The 16,879-nt window shown below is 40.7% G+C and overlaps 1 protein-coding gene and 1 long non-coding RNA gene across 8 annotated transcripts in view; both read left to right on the forward strand.

Annotated features, from left to right (window-relative positions):
- NGLY1 (N-glycanase 1) overlaps positions 1-16,879 on the forward strand; it is a 59,105-nt gene that overhangs the window by 799 nt on the left and 41,427 nt on the right. For all 7 annotated transcript variants that reach the window (XM_086380762.1, XM_086380768.1, XM_086380765.1 and 4 more), the window contains exons 2-3: positions 7,123-7,237; positions 12,951-13,196. In XM_086380762.1, the coding sequence (XP_086236888.1) occupies positions 7,123-7,237; positions 12,951-13,196 (361 nt within the window). The remainder of the gene's footprint in view (positions 1-7,122; positions 7,238-12,950; positions 13,197-16,879) is intronic.
- LOC147343875 (uncharacterized) lies at positions 51-6,706 on the forward strand. The gene is made up of 2 exons (XR_015156370.1): positions 51-233; positions 5,939-6,706. It is a non-coding gene; the product is annotated as an uncharacterized LOC147343875 (long non-coding RNA).

Genomic DNA, 16,879 nt, shown 5'->3' on the forward strand with positions numbered 1-16,879 from the left:
AGAAGGGACCTGAGGAGGGGGGCAGAGGGGACCTGAGGAGGGGGGCAGAGGGCACCTGAGGTGAGGGGCAGAGGGTTACCTGTGAAGGCTCTACCTGCCGTCCCCCCCTCCCCCTCTTTTCCCTCTCCCCCTTCTCCCCCTTGGATCTTCCCGACCCAGGGGTCGAATCGGGGTCTCCCGCATTGCGGGCGGAGTTTTTACCAGCTGAGCCACCATGGAAGCTCTTCATACAGGTAACCTTAATAACTTTACAAGTGAATCGAAGGAACAACACATGGAGCCCTTGTCCTGAGCCAGGTGCTCCGAGGGGTGCAGTGTGCACAGCGGCACGATTGTGACCTATGTGGGGGCTGTCTCCCTCCTCTGTGACACCTTCTCGGCTCGCCTTCCCTACCCCACGAGGTCGAACAGTTCTTCAGAGCTCAAGGCTGGTGCCGGAGGACTCTGCCCTGAGTGAGCCCGAGGCAGTGTTCTCCAGAGCCCATGCCCCGCAGGGACCTCCCGCCTGGGGAGCCACCCAGCTGTTCAAACCCCGTTATTGGGAACAGGGAGTTGGCCTTACAATAAGGATTCACTTCTGCTTTCAACCCAGTGAAACCACAGATGCTGAGATCAAGATGTTGTGAGGAATGAAATCCTTTTGCATCACAGTCATCACTATGAATGTTTACCAAAGTCATAGAAGAAATTTGTCATGCTGTTCGTGCATGTTAGATCTTTACCGTGGCTTATGTTTTCTATCTTAAAAAATGTTTGTCTAAAAAAAGAAGTTAGAAGTTGAACTCATGTAAGTGGAGATGGTGTGAAAAACTACCTGTTATAGTTTGTCTTAAGTAGTAATATTAGTTCCCTCATATTCTTATAGTTCAAACTCCTTTGGTCTTGGTGGGGCTGACCCACGTTTTCTTCCAAGTCCATTTACTAGCTTACGTGTTAACAGAAAAGCCCCAGCCTTCTTCTTGAGCCCTTAGCCTTTCTACACTGCAGATATGCTAGAGAACAGAGGAGACCACAGTTTTCTGTTTTGATGCTTTAGGAAATCCTTTAACCTTAGAGATAAGGGGGTGTGTGGGGGGGGGGTTGTCTTGATATCCCTTATAACTACCTCACGGTAGTTATAGTATTTTATAGGGTGAATGCTGAATTGAGAATTTCATTTGCAGTTTGTTTTTAAATAGCAATATTTGTCACTGCACACAGGTGAAAATAATACTTGGGGTTAAATTTTAAATTTCTGCTTCAGATGATGCTTATCCTGTTCCCCAACTAAGAGTCTTAAAGTTCGTGAAATTATAGAATGAAGTATATGCTAATTTGCATGCACAATATACCATGGGTTAGAACCTTTTTTTTTTCCAGTTCATTAACTTCTTGATAAAAATCCACTGTCTTCAGTATCTACCTTTCAAAAATCTGTAATAGTTTTACTGACATTCCACATGGGCTCCCTGGAAAATTGGCTTCATTTATTCTTTAAAAAAACATTTTATTTCCCACTAATTTCCTTTGCGAACTGCACACAGTTACTGGCTATGAACTGCACTGGGTATGATTGGGAAGGGCTAAGAATGGAAAGTGGTTTCTTTCTTCAAAGAAAACATGTCTAGGAGAAAGACACAGATACAGAAAATAGCCATAGCATAATACCTGGAGGACAATTCGAGGATGATGTTTAAAAGCTTACATATTTATATGAGAGGAGATAGCAGGGACCTGATGTGGAACGGTTTTGAGAAGAAAGGTTTGATAAGATGACATATATTTGACGTGATAGGCAACAGAAAGCACTTGTAGTTTCTAGACTCAGAGCATAATGAGAGATTCATGTAGAATGATGATGTAAGAAGACGTGGGCATGGGTTTCACGTTTGAAGTTGTTGCAGTCAGCATGTGCGTAACTGGATGAATGGAGAGGGAACTGTAGGCAGGGGCTGGCAATCCTTGATGACTGAGTGCCAGGGGTACAGCTGGTAATGGGAGGAGACAGAACGCCTGAAATAACTTCAGATTTCTCATCTGGGTTACCACTGACACCTGGAGAAACTGAGCCAGGCAGTTAACAGAGAATGGATGAGTTTGTTGGCAGCTGTATGGTGGAGAGTGTTTGTAATCAAACCAGTGAGTGGGTTTAAGTCCCAGTCAGCCGTTTCCTAGAAATGTGATTATAGGCAATTTATGTAAACTCTGGGTATCAATTTCCTCATGTTTAACAACTTATTGACCAGAGATGTATTAATACATCTTTTGTTACCCAGATGTTATTGACCAGATTGTTTCAGTACTCAACTACATAAATCATTGGCCACTGGTCTTAGTTTCTACAAAAATCCCCTGGTCAATAATGTGTTAACAGAAAAGAACAACACTTAAATTATAAAACTGTCACAGAAGTTAGAAATAAATAAAGGACATGGCACACATGTTTGTTTCTCTTATTCAGGTTTTCATGTTAAGCTGGGTTATGTGCACATGTTTCCCATGTTGTCAGCTACAGAGATTGGTAAAGTTAGAGCCAGAGATGGTTCCCAGATGATTCTGAAGGCAGAGAGATGTTTTTGAAATTCTTCATGTACATCAGAATAACAGTTTTTCAGAAGGACTAAGAAATAGTGTTTCAAATGACCTACAAAATCACTTCTGTGATCAGTGATAAAAATACAAGATTATAGAATTCACTCATGTACTAAGTTTCCATTTGTGAGAAGTCTTTCTGGGATTGTGCATTCCAAAGAAAAAGACAAGTAAATTGCTCAGATCAGATCAGTCACTCAGTTCTGTCCGACTCTTTGTGACCCCATGAATTGCAGCACGCCAGGCCTCCCTGTCCATCACCAACTCCCGGAGTTCACTCAGACTCACGTCCATCGAGTCAGTGATGCCATCCAGCCATCTCATCCTCTGTCGTCCCCTTCTCCTCTTGCCCCCAATCCCTCCCAGCTATACTTAATTCCTAGCATTTCAGAAATTCTGAAGTAGAAACATTTATGTTTTCCTTTTCTGAGAAAAGGAAAGTTGTGACTCAGCGGGAGGCTTTTTGCTAGTACGTCTTAAAATCTTAGAAATATGGTTGATTATGACTTCTAGGGTGAAAAGCAGGGCTTTTTCTAACTATACAGTTGTAAGTTGTTCAGTTGCTGAGTCAGCAGGCTCCTCTCCTCCATTATCTCCCAGAGTTTGCTCAAATTCATGACCACTGAGTTGGTGATGCTATCTAACCATCTCATCCTCTGCCGCCCTCTTCTGCTCCTGCCTTCAGTCTTTCCCAGCATCAGGGTCTTTTCCAATGAGTAGGCTCTTGCATCAGGTGGCCAAAGTATTGGAGCTTCAGCATCAGTCTTTCCAATGAGTATTCCTGGTCGGTTTCTTTTAGGATTGACTGGTTTGATCTTGGACTCCAAGGGACTCTCAAGGGTCTTCTCCAGCATTGATTCTTTGGCACTCAGCCTTCTTTATGGTCCAGCATCCATATGTGACTACTGGAAAAACCATAGCTTTGACTGTATGGACCTTTATCGTCAAAGAGATGTCACTGCTTTTTAATACACTGGCTAGGTTTGTCATAGCATTCCTTCTGAGGAGCAAACATCTTTGAATTTCATGGCTGCAGTCACTGTCCACAGTGATTTTGGAGCCCAAGAAAATAAAATCTGTCTGTTTCCACTTTTTCTTCTTCTGTCTTCCATGAAGTGATGGGACCAGATGCCATGATCTTAGTTTTTTTTTTAATGTTGAATTTCAGGACAGCTTTTTCACTCTCCTCTTTCATCCTCATCAAGAGGCTCTTTAGTTTCTCTTTGTTTTCTGCCGTTAGTGGTGTCATCTGCAGGTCTGAGGTTATTGATACTTCTCCCAGCAATCTTGATTCCAGCTTGTGAGTCATCCAGCCCAACATCTCGCATGAAGTTATCTGCATATAAGTTAAATAAGCAGGATGACAATATACGGCCTTGACAATATACGTACTCCTTTCCTAATTTTGAACTAGTCCATTGTTCCATGTCCAGTACTGTTGCTTCTTGAACTGTGTGCAGCGGACCACGTTTTGTGAGAACTTTTCGCTATGACCTGTCTGTCTTGGGTGGCTCTGCACGGCATGACTCAACTTCATTGAGTTATGTAAGATCCTTTGCCATGACAAGGCTGTGTGATACATGAAGGGGTCAGTTGTAAATGCAAAGACTAAATTTTATATAGATGAAACAATTTGGTAATACCTGTGGGTAAGACAACTCACAAGATACCAAAATGTGTTCAGAGTGATGGTTGAGTGAGATTCAGGAAATTTTGCTGCCCTTTGAAGCCCCATCTCTTCAACAGCATCATCTAGCAACCAGAAGAAACCTCAGGCTAAGGTGCAAAGTAATTGCTAAACAAGCAAGATATATACTGGAAGTCATAGAAAAAATTAATGCTCAGCAGAGATAGGAAGAAAAACATCAAGGAGTTACAGCACAGAAAACTTGAGAAAAATCTGCAGAGAATTAACGGAAGATCAGACAAAGCTGAAGGTGATCCTTAGAGCTGCTTTAGACACCACAGGGTAAGGAGAGTAGTAATGAGCTCAAGGAGAGTGGCTGCACAAGGCTTAAACTGTGAAGCTAGAGTCTAGGCATGTGTTTGTCTGTGTGTGTGTGGTGCTTTTCCAAAGGCAGGAAATGGGAGCTGATGGATTTGAGGGCTTAAGAGGTTGACTTTCACATCAGTCTATACTCACGACTATAGCTGGTCTGCTCAACACGTTTTAAAAGAGGAAGATAGGATTTGGGTAACTGGACGTTATTGCCATTTTTTTGTTTGCAATATGCATTGAATGACAAAAACAGATATAGTATGTGAGGTTCAAAGATAGTGTACAAAGACAGGAAATTGCCTATTAGATGCTAGAGAGGAAAATCTAAAATATACAAAGCCCATATCAAAGATGCTGCATCGACAGTTACTTTGAAACACATCAAAATAATAAGCTATATCAGAACAGCTCGTGTAAGTTTTATAAGAATTTTTAAACACTAGTGGAAAGGGGAAGAAAAATTAGAAAATTAAGCACAGTAAAAGACTTTGATTATGTAGAAATCTGGGAACTGTTGGGAAAAAGTAGATAAGAGCTCTGGCACTTGCACCAGTAGACTGTACCATCCTGGTGGTACTGCTTTGTTTATCACCCTGTGGGACGTGTTGAGAATCATGAAAAGATGCCTCATTTATCTGTAACCAGCTTTGATAAAGGTAGGGTTATGCTGTCATTTAATGTTTACAATGTAAGAAAGAGTGGCACACTTGTGACATAGTGTAGCAGAGAAGCCAGGGATGCTCAGCGTTTTGCTGTGCCCAGGCAGCCCCCACAACAAAGGCCAAAGGTCAGTATTGCCAAGATTTAGAAACTCTGATCTAATACACAGAATAAAATAGTAAGGCACCTGTCTCTCCTTGTGTTTCTGTCATTTTATGGCAGTGACCATTTTATGACCTTCAGTGAAGAACAGTGCTTTTGTTTTTAATTTCCAATCCTTTGTGGACGTATAACTTCTGTAAAATACAATGAAAATTTCATGGCAATGTCAAGTTACTGTAATAATAATAATTGAATGCTCTCAATTTCTGTATTCCTCATGGATGAATAACAAAGAATAGATTAGCACCAATCTGGACACTTTAAAGAACACTATTTTAGAGCTTTTGTCTCTGAATATTCTGTAATAAACTTGTGCAGTTTTTGAAATTAAGGAAAAGAGGTTTAAAAAAAGTTTCATGTGTTTATGACAGTTTTTTAGCAACAGGAGCTGCTCGATGGAAAAAAATGTGAAATAGGTTGAAACTTCCACAATTAAAAATCCCTATCTTGGCTTTGTTTTTATATCACAGTATCTAGAGAACATGTATAAGTTTAGGACTAAGGTGGCTGGTTATCTGCTAGCATTTGTCCACCCTGCCATTCCAGACCCCAGACTGATGGCCTCAGGACTTCCTCTGTGGACACCTGACACAGCCACAGAAACCGTAGTGTCGTGCTGATGGAAGCCACTGCCATTGGACTTCCCTGGTGGCTCAAGACGGTTAAGAGTCTGCGAGCAGTGCAGGGGACCTGGATTTGATCCCTGGGTCAGGAAGATCCCCTGGAGAAGGGAATGGCAACCCCTCCCAGTATTCTTGTCTGAAGAATTCCATGAACAGAAAATACAACCCATGCGATCACACAGAGTCGGACATGACTGAGTGAATAACACTTTAAGTTTCACCATTTTTAAGGATGTCACTGTCAGATATGAAACCTACTTATCCTAAATTATGTTCAGAAGGCCTTTTTGAGTATAATACCATGGTTGTCTGTAACTTTTTTTTTTTAATAATCTCTGGTTTATCAAGATTATTAAAAATCTCAAAAATATTTCATGTGCTTATCTCACCCCATGTGTAATATTCAAAATCTTATTGTAAAGGAAATTGATATCTTCATTTTATATCATTACCATACGTATTGTGACAAAAATATATCTTGAGCTGAAACAAGACTTGTAGTAAAAACAACCATTGGCCTAAGGAAGGAAGAAAAGTCAAATGACTGTTAAGTTATAACTAGGTTCTTGTTTGTCAGAAGTAAAGTCTTTGAGGAACTTTGGTTCATTTTTATGTAACTTCTTAGTTTCTTGTATTCATTCATTTCATAAGCATTTATTAATTTTTAATAAACTATAAATTATTAACACCATCTACGTGTCAGGTTAAGTTATCCTTGATGATTGAGATCTATCAGAACAAAACAGGCAAAACTTGCTGCCCGTGTCTGGAGCTTACTTGAGTTTTTTTTCTTAGCAGTCCCAAAACTCATAAAGGTCTCTAATTTTAACAGCACAGAAATAGAAAGTTGTATGTATGTTCCCTCCTGGCAGCATTAATATGATCAGCTGTGAAGGTAAACAGTGATATTGTGCTAAATGTGCCCTGAGGGAAGAATCACCAGATCAGGGTGTCCTTCCACACTGGCTGTCTGTAACGTCTCTGTAAAGTCAGGCTCTCTCCTGCCTTGAGGGAATATAGCCAGTATAAAATGTAGAAAGAATATAAAAACATGGTGAAAATTATAAATTGTTATATATAATCAGACTTTTTTTTTTTTTAAATCAGAAACCCTAATGATGAAAAATATAGATCTATCCGGATTGGAAACACAACTTTTTCTACTCGACTCTTGCCTGTCAGAGGAGCTGTTGAATGTTTATTCGAAATGGGATTTGAAGAGGTAAGTGTGTTCATGGCTTTCTCTGCAGTTTATGTACAGAGCATTCATTGTAGTGTTGACCAGTGATTTCTAAACAAGATAATATTTTTTAATTGATTCGTTCAGGAAAGCTGTGGAACTAGTTATTTCTTCACTTATTGGACATTGAAAAATCGCAGTAAATATACTTTAAAATCACAGTAAAATATAACTGCTCTCCCATGGGGAGAATTCTTACCATCTCCGTCCTTTAGGGAGGTCAGACGTGCAACCCAAGGACTAAATTCTGGCTCATCTTAGACTTTTAGCCAAAATCTGCTATGTGAGCACAGAAGAATGGCCTCCAACCCCCTGTCTCCAGGAAGAAATGAAAAAGGGTAAAAACAGAAAGGTCGAGTTTAGCTGCCACACGTAAGGGTTCTCTTCTGTGACAGAAGAGAAGACTCTCAAGAGTTTTGTGTTTGTTTTTATTTTTAGGTCAGACAAAAAGTTTGGTGTTTCCATCTTGTGGAGTCTGTGGCATAGTTTAATTTTATGACACAGGAAAGGAGCTGTCCAGATGATGAGCTTTCTGTGTGTACGCCTGTGCTTAGCCATTTCTAGTTTATGGAGTACTGAAAGACATCAGACCTGGATCTAAAGACTGAGTGGTCAGTAGCAGTCAGGGCTGGCAAGGCTGTGGCTGCTGTTCAGGAGGTACACTCACTGAGTGGCCCTGGGTGCACTTGCCTCCCCACCTCTCTGCTTCCCTTCCCCCGTCGGCTTCAGGCCTTAGGAATCCAGTGGTGAAGAGGTAACAGATCCCATCTCACGTGGAGCTTGAATTCCAATAAGGCAGACAGACAGATGTGAAAACATATGAAGTACATCTTGAAAAGACATCATAAGCCACCATAGGTGGGGGCAGCCATGTAAGGAAGAGTGGTCGGCAAAGCCCCGGAGATCACGTTTGAGCTGCTGAGTGAGGAGAAGCAGTTCAGGTCTCTGACGCTCTCGGGTGAGGGCTTTCTGGTCGCAGAGAGTGGCCTGTGCAGAGGACTTCTGGCAGGTGTAGCTTTGCCACAGAGGCAGGCAGAGGTGTGGGCATGGAGTTTGGGGAACTGTGGTAAAAATGACTTGGTGACAAGTGGGATGGGAAGCCAGTGAAAGGTTTTAAGCAGGGAAGAATATTTTTAAAGACTGCTCTAGCCATTGTACAGAGAATATTCTGAATGTTCTGCATGAGGGTGAGGGCTGAGCTCCGGGGCCAGGTAGAAAGCTTATTGTTTTTGTCTGCCTGAGAAATGGCAGTGGTTTGTGTGAGTTCCACGAGGGCAGGCTTTCTGTCTGTGGTGTGCTCTGGCTCCTGGGGAAGGACCAGTACACATAGGTACTCAGTAAACATTTGTTGGATTAAAGACCGACAACAATGGGAGTGAGGGAGTGGAAGGATCCAGGATTTGTTTTTTGAAGCAGAGTCTGTGGGACTTGCTGATAAATTAGATGTGGAGTATGAGGGAAAGGAAGAAGTCAGGGTGACATCTAGGTTTTGGTTTGAGCAACTGAGTGGATGGGAGTTCCATTTACTGAGACAGAAAAGTCTGGAGGGTAGCAGGTATCAGAGGAAGAAAAACTACTAGCTGTCTTTTAGATAGTTGTAACTGGTACACTGTTAAATATTCAAGTAGAGGTGTCAGAGAGTGAAGAAGGCTATGGTGATTGCAAAGGAGAGGGCCAGGGTAGTGTCAATTATTGTGTCATCTGCTTGTAGCTGCTCACAGGCATCTGAACATAAAGAAGTTAAAAGTATAGACAGGGAAAATTGAGAAAATTGCTGATTTTGTTCAAGGAAATGCAAATTTTTGAGTCAAATGACAGGAAAATTAAGTAAATGATTCTTGGGTGGGGAAGATCCCCTGGAGAAGGGATAGGCTACCCACTCCAGTATGCTTGGGCTTTCCTGGTGGCTCAGTTGATAAAGAATCTGTCTGTGGACAAAGGATTAATTTCCAAAATATACAAGCAACTCATACAACTCAGTACCAGAAAAACAACCCAATCAAAAAATGGGAAAAAGACTCAGACACACATTTCTCCAAAGAATACATAAAGATGGCTAACAAACACATGAAAAGATGCTCAGCATCACTCATTATTAGAGAAATGCAAATCAAAACTACAATGAGATATCACGTCACACCAGTCAGAATGGCCATTATCAAAAAGTCTACAAACAATAAATGCTGGAGAGGGTGTGGAGAAAGGGAGTCCTCTTGCACTGTTGGTGGGAATGTGAATTGATACAGCCTCTATGGAAGACTGTATGGAGATTCCTTAAAAAGCAGTAATAAAACCAGCATATGACCGAGCAATCCCACTCCTAGGCATATACCCTGAGGAAACCAAAATTGAAAGAGACACTGTATTCCATTGTTCAATGTATTCCATTGTTCATTGCAGCACTATTTACAATAGCTAGAACATGGAAGCAACCTCAATGTCCATTGACAGATGAATGGATAAAGAAGTTGTGGTACATATACACAATGGAATATTACTCAGCCATAAAAAGGAACACATTTGAGTCAGTTCTAATGAGGTAGATGAATCTAGAACCTATTATACAAAGTGAAGTAAGTCAGAGAAAGATAAATGTCATATAATCACAAATTATATGATATATATAAATCATAAATATTATAATGCATATATATGGAATCTAGAAAAATGGTAAGAATTTATTTACAGGGCAGCAGTGGAGAAATAGACATAGAGAATAGACTTATGGACATGGGGAGAGGGGAGGAGAGAGTGGGATGATGGAAAGAGTAACATGGAAACTTACATTACCATATGTAAAAGAGATAGCCAATGGGAATTTGCTGTTTGGCTCAGGACACCCGAACAGGGGCTCTGTATTAACCTAGAGGGGTGGAATGGGGAGGGAGATGGGAAGGAGGTTCAAAAGGAAGGAGATACATGTATACCTGTGGCTGATTCCTGTTGAGGTTTGACATAAAACAGCAAAATTCTGTAAAGCATTTATCCTTCAATAAAAGTAAATTAATTAAAAAAAAAAAAGAATCTGCCTGGGATGTGGGAGACCTGGGTTCGATCCTTGGGTTGGGAAGATCCCCTGGAGAAGGGAAAGCCTACCCACTCCAGTATTCCTGCCTGGAGAATTCCATGGACTGTATAGTCCATGGGGTCGCAAAGAGTAGGACATGACTGAGCGACTTTCACTTTCAAGTAAATGACAACTGGAGACTACTAGTTAAAGTTTATTGTTAAAGAGTCAGTGGAATCAGATTTATCTTTCAGCAGATATTTGAGTTCCAGGAGAGGTGGCCAGCTGTTGCAATTGCCTGGGAATGTACTGGTTTCAGCAGTGAAATCCCACACTGCAGACAACCCCTCCACCCCAGGCAGACTTGTTGTAGTTTGGTTATACCGGTGCCAGGTGACAGCCAGGTTGAGAGTTGGAGTAGTATTCGACACAAATGGAATCACAATCTCAGAAAAGGTTATCGTGTTTTCAGACTAATTTATATTTAGAGTTACTGGCTGGCTTTGGACTTCACACTTCAGGACCTGTAGAAGTAAATGTTTTATCAGTGTTAGCCAGTAGAACTGAAACTGAACTTTGCTTCCAGAAAGAGACTTGGTGGGCTTCGAGGTGCAGTGGGAATCCAAGACCTATCCTGAAATTTTCAGACTGTTCTGTTTTATGAAAATTCTGAGGAGGAGGTGGAGAAAGACTGGGATTCACAGGATGGGTGACCCATTAGGCCAGCTTAGTGGAGTGGTTCTCACCAGGAGCCGTACCCACCCCCAGGGAGGAGTGGGCATCGTAGTTTTAGTTGTCTGGGTGACTGGAAGATGTCACCAGCATTTATTGGGCAGGGACTGGGTTGACTTACACCCAGCAGTGAGAATCATCTCAGCAAGAATGCGTTGAGAAACATAGATTTTGTCAAATATTGGAATCCTGGTTGGTTTCTTAAAATGTTATTTGATCTCATGCATTAAGCCTATAGTTTTGTCCTTTTGTGAAAATGCAGTGCTGTTGATTAAACTTTTTGGTACGGACACTTCGTTCATAATCACACATTCTTTCAGGACTGGTCCTGAGAAGATGGAAGGGACAGCCTCCCCCCCACTGTATTAGGGGGGCCTCTCTGAGCTGTTGACCAGGCAGACTGCTGCCTGTGGGGCTCCCTGTTACCTGTCCATGGTGTCGTCTGCTTTCCTCTGTGTTGCCTGCTTACCGTGTGAGATCAGAGGCCTCCTTGTTTGGTTTTAAACCAGGCGTCTGGTTTCTCTTTCTAGACCTTGTCATAGGTAGTAGGTGGTTCCTTTCTCATGTTGGAAAATCCAGCATGTTCCATTTTGTGCCAGTCATCGTGTGTGTGATCATGGCAACAGTCATAATACTTTGCTCTACCCTTCCAACTATTTGTACAAGCTTGTGGGATTTGATCTCTGTTCAGTCTCGGATGGAGGTAGTTACAGCGTAGCAATTACGGTTATGTGAATCCTTTCATTGAGGTTATTCAGAACATCAAGCAGGTTATTTAACTTCTGAGCCTTCATACTTTCATATGAAAAGCGGGGCTAAACCTAGTACCTACCTTCCAAGGTGGCTATAAGAATTCTTTAGGTAATGTGTGCACAGTACCTAGAAAGACATAAATGCAATAAATGATAGTAATCTTTTTTAACGGCTGTTTTGGGTAATATATGGAGATCGCTGACCTCTCTTGGCTTTTTAAAAAGGATTCACTTGGGATTGATCTTCATGTCGTTATCGACTAAGGTCTTGGTCAGTTGATTCCTGTAGATCCGCCATCAGTAGGGAAATATAGTCATTCTCAATTGTGGAGTTTAATTTAAATGCTCAGGATCTGCAGGTTGGTCTGCTGCACTTTATAACTGTTTTCTCCCATTTGCAGTTGGGGGAATTACTGTTTTAATACTGTTGGTTCTCAACACCTTAAACCTCGATTGAATAAATTCTCATTTTACTTTTTGTTTTTGTTTTGTAATTTGCCGACTGTTGTACATTGTGAGCTTTGTTGTAATGTTTATTGTACTTTAGAGCACTCTGTATTATGTGAATTCATTAACTGAATCACTTCTTAAAGAATTGGATTTTTTTGTTTGTTTGGTTGGTTGGTTTATATCACCTTTGTATTACTAAATAGCAATCTGTAGTTTTGAAATGACCATCAGGGTGTAATTTTTGTTACCTTGGAAGAATTAGTGGACCCCATAGACTTCTAATCATGCAGCTATTCTTAAAGACTTGAGAAGATTCAAAGGTTGGTATAGAACTTGGTATTGGTTTTATGTGACCAGTGGTCATTTTGAATGGCCGTATCTATAGTATCATTATCTTGTGGGAAATTTCATGGAGAATAGTTTTATCAAATCCTATTACAGAGAAGATAGAAATGTGCTTTTTTTTTTTTTTGCAGTTTTTAGGAGGCTTTCTGACTTATTGCAGTATTCCTAAAAGATGGAATGTTTTTAAAGATCTTTTGAACCAATAAGATAGGCTAAACATTTGATGCTAAAAAAGAGACAGATTTTCTTAATTTTCTGGTATACCTTTTCCTGTAATTTTTTTAAAAAGTGCCATAATGGTACAAAGAGAATGATTGTTAAAGTATGATAGTATTGGCTATAGAGACTATAAAGTATCTATAGTATTGGCTCCATTTCATATATATTTTCCTAATTTTTTGAACTACAGGGAGAAACACATCTTATCTTTCCTAAAAAAGCTTCAGTGGAGCAGCTGCAAAAAATCCGTGACCTGATTGCCATAGAGAGAAGTAGCAGATTGGATGGATCAGAGAAGAGCCATAAAACAGAATTATCTCAGCACCTTGCAGCCAGCTCCCAGCTTCCTACAGCACCATCTTCACACCCTGATGGGGTGACCCAGCCTCCAGGGAACAGTGAAGGGCAGGCATCCAGACCCCCCGTGGCTCCAATGGTAATGTTAGAGTTAACCCTTCCTTGACTTGTTCTTTTCAAAGTGTTGAAACAGCAGAAGCTTTACTTAGATGACTTCATTTAATAGGAAATTATCCTACTTACAAAAATCCTTTTTAATAAAGGTCCTTAAGCATTTTACTCGTAAATTTTCACTGTCAGAAAAATTGTCATGGTTTTTCTGTAGTACTTTTGTCAGTAGCCAGCTTAAACTCATGTCCTGTTTTAATTTTGTAAAACACCTTGTCACTTTCCTCAGTACAATAGAACCTTACATATGCAGTCAGTTGTTAAATCTCTTTTGCTCCGGCTGAATAATTCCAGAGCCTTTAACCTCATTTCCCTGGTATTCAGGTAATGGCAGTCACCCCTCAGTGTGGGCTAGGAGTGTCCTAAGCTTGTCTCTGAAAAATAAAGAATAAAGGTGGTAGGGGCCGACAGAGAAAGAGACAGGGTAGAGACTCTTTTTATATAATTCCTGATGAGTGGTTTCCCAACTTTTTTTTCCAAGAAGATAACTCTTCTAAAGCATATTCTTTTATGCCTCAGTTGACTTAGGTTAACCTTTAAGTCTTTATAATATTTTCCCCTCTCATTAGCATCACAGCTAATATTTATTTATAATAATAAACATAACTTTGTTGATGAATGCTTCCAAGAAGTGGTTACTGTGTAGTATTGAATTAACTAGTAATGATATTAAGTGGTTGTGGGAGTCAGGTGATATGGCATGTGTGAAAGCTTAATAAACTGTGAAGGGCTTAAAAATTTGCCCTTGGTAACAATGCTGCTGCTGCTAAGTCACTTCAGTCGTGCCCAACTCTGTGAGACCCCATAGACGGCAGCCCACCAGGTTCCCCCGTCCCTGGGATTCTCCATGCAAGAACACTGGAGTGGGTTGCCGTTTCCTTCTCCAATGCATGAAGGTGAAAAGCGAAAGGGAAGTCACTCAGTTGTATCTAACTCTCAGCGACCCCATGGACTGCAGCCTACCAGCCTCCGCAGTCCCTGGGATTCTCCATGCAAGAACACTGGAGTGGGGTGCCATTTCCTTCTCCAGTGCATGAGAGTGAAAAGTGAAAGTGAAGTCTCTCAGTTGTGTCTGACTCTTAGCGACCCCATGGACTGCAGCCCACCAGGGGCCGCTCTCCAGTCATGGTGCAGGGGCTGCTCATCGCAGTGGTTTCTCACGAGGAGCAGTAGCTCTCCGGTGCACGGGCTTCAGTAGTTGTTGCACACGGATCTTCCCAGACCAGGGATCAAACCCGTGTCTTTGGCATTAGCAGGCAGATTCTTTACCACTGAGCTGCCAGAAAAGCCCTAGAATGAGTCTTGTTTTTTATAGATCCTAGTTCTGTGGATCGCTGAAACACACTATTTTTAAAAGTATTTTGTTACTTAAGCTCTATCACTGTTAATGGCTCTACTACAGAATTTGATAGTTATGTTCTCCTGCCTTTCTCATTTTGAGTGTGGATATTAACTGAATTAAAACAGACCAAGTCAAATAGCAGGAGAGAGATTAACAAAGGATTTAACTGCATATAAACTAGATATGTGCTGGGCACTGGTGAGCTTCTTAACTAATAGAATATTTCTCTGGTTGAAACTGTTATCAAGTAAAAATTTTGAAATATAAGGCGACGTGATAGTCACTGATGTTGTAAGATGTAAAATACTGGAGTATATTGGTGCTCAGTGTCAGTAGTTTACTTAGAAACTTATTTCGCTGCTTTTTCTGGATATTTTATGTAAATGGAAGTATGCACTGTGTATTCTTCTGCCTCAGGCTTCTTTTAGTTTGTTTTTGAAGTTGATCCATATTGCAGGCTGTATCAGTATTTTCTTCCTGTTTATTGCTGAATAGTATTCTCTGGAGAGCATTTGGGTTTGCCCTGTTTCCCTTGTTAGTGGGCAGTACTGCTGCAAATGGCCACAGACCAGGCTTCATGTAGACATACATTTTCACTTCTCTTGTATAGATTCCTAGAAGTGAAGCCATTGAGTTATATCCCAACTTTTATGTTTAATGTTTTAAGAAAGTGCAAGCTGTTTTCCAGATCTATTACAGCGTTTTACATTCTTACCAGCAGAGTGTGAAGGTTCTAATTTGTCAGTGTTCTCACTGATACTTGTTAATGTCTTTTTTAGTCTCCCCTGGTGGCTCAGTGGTAAGGAATCCACCTGCCAGCGGAGGAGACTTGGGTTTGATCCCTGGGTCAGGAAGATCTCTTGGAGTAGGAAATTGGAACCGGCTCCATTGTTCTTGCCTGAGAAATCTCATGGACAGACACGTGGCATGTTCTTTATCCATTCCTCCATTGATGGGCATTTAGGTTCTACATCTTGGCTGTTGTAAATAGTGCTGCAGTGAACACTGGGGTGTTTGTGTCTTTTTGAATTATGGTTTTCGTCAGACGTATACCCAAGAGCAAGATTGCTGGGTCTTATAGTAGTTCTATTTTTAATATTTTAAAGACTGTCTATGCCATTCTCCTGGAGAAGGAAATGGCAACCCACTCCAGTATCTTGGCTGGAGAATTCCATGGACAGAGGAGCCTGGCGGGCTACAGTCCATGGGGTTGCAAAGAGTCAGGCACGACTGAGAGACCATCACTAACTCACTCATGCTGTTCTCCACAGTGTGTGCACCAATTTACATGCCCACAGACAGGCTAGGAGGGTTCCCTTTTCTCCACATTTGTTCTTTGCCGACTTTGATGATGGCCATTCTGACCAGCGTGAGGTGATACCTCATTTTTAGTTTTGATTTGCAGTTCTCTAATAATTGGCATTCTTGAGCATGTTTTCATGTGCTTTCTGGATATCTGTATGTTTTCTTTGGAGAAATGTCTATTTAGGTCTTGTGCCTGTTTTTTAATTGGGTTGTGTGTGTGTGGTGTTTTTTTTTTTTTTATCTACATGAGTTGTTTATATATTTTAGAGATTAATCTTTTACTGGGCTTTTCCTTTACAAATACATTCTTCCATTCAGTAAATGTTGTCTTTTCATCTTGTTTATGGTTTTCTTTTCTGTGCAAGAGCTTTTAAGTTTAATTAGGTCTCATTTGTTTGTTTTTTTTAAATTTTCATTAGTATGTGGATCCAAGAAGACATTTTCTACAGTTTCTGTCAAAGGATGTTCTGTGTTTTCCTCTAAGAGTTTTATAGTGTCACTCTAAATTGAGGTCTTCAATCCATTTTGAGTTTATTTTTGTGAATGGTGTTACAAAACGTTCTTGTTTCATTCTTTTATGTGCAGCTCTCCATTTCCCAGCACTGCTTATTGAGGAGCGTGTCTTTTCTTCTTTGTATTTTATCCTGTGGCTTTGTTTCCGAGCGTTCTCTCCTGTTCCATTGGTCTGTATTTCTGTTTTTGTGCCAGGACCATACTGTCTTGATTAGTGTCACTTTGTAGTATAGTCAGAACCTGTGGCAGATTCATTTCGATATTTGGCAAAACTAATACAATATTGTAAAGTTTAAAAATAAAATTAAAAAAAAAAAAAAGAAAGAAATCAGGGACCTGATTCCTCCAGCTCCATTTTTCTTCCTCAGGATTGCTTTGGCTATTTGGGGTCATTGTGTTTCCTTATAAATTAAAATTTTCTTTGTTCTCGTACTATGAAAACTTCCATTGGTAATTTGATAGGGATTAGGTTGAATCTGTAGATTGCTTTGAGT

Source organism: Bos grunniens, chromosome 27 (genome assembly GCF_055505025.1).
Source record: "Bos grunniens cultivar Pamir isolate PY7600 chromosome 27, Bosgru_T2T1.0, whole genome shotgun sequence".
NCBI lineage: Eukaryota > Metazoa > Chordata > Mammalia > Artiodactyla > Bovidae > Bos > Bos grunniens.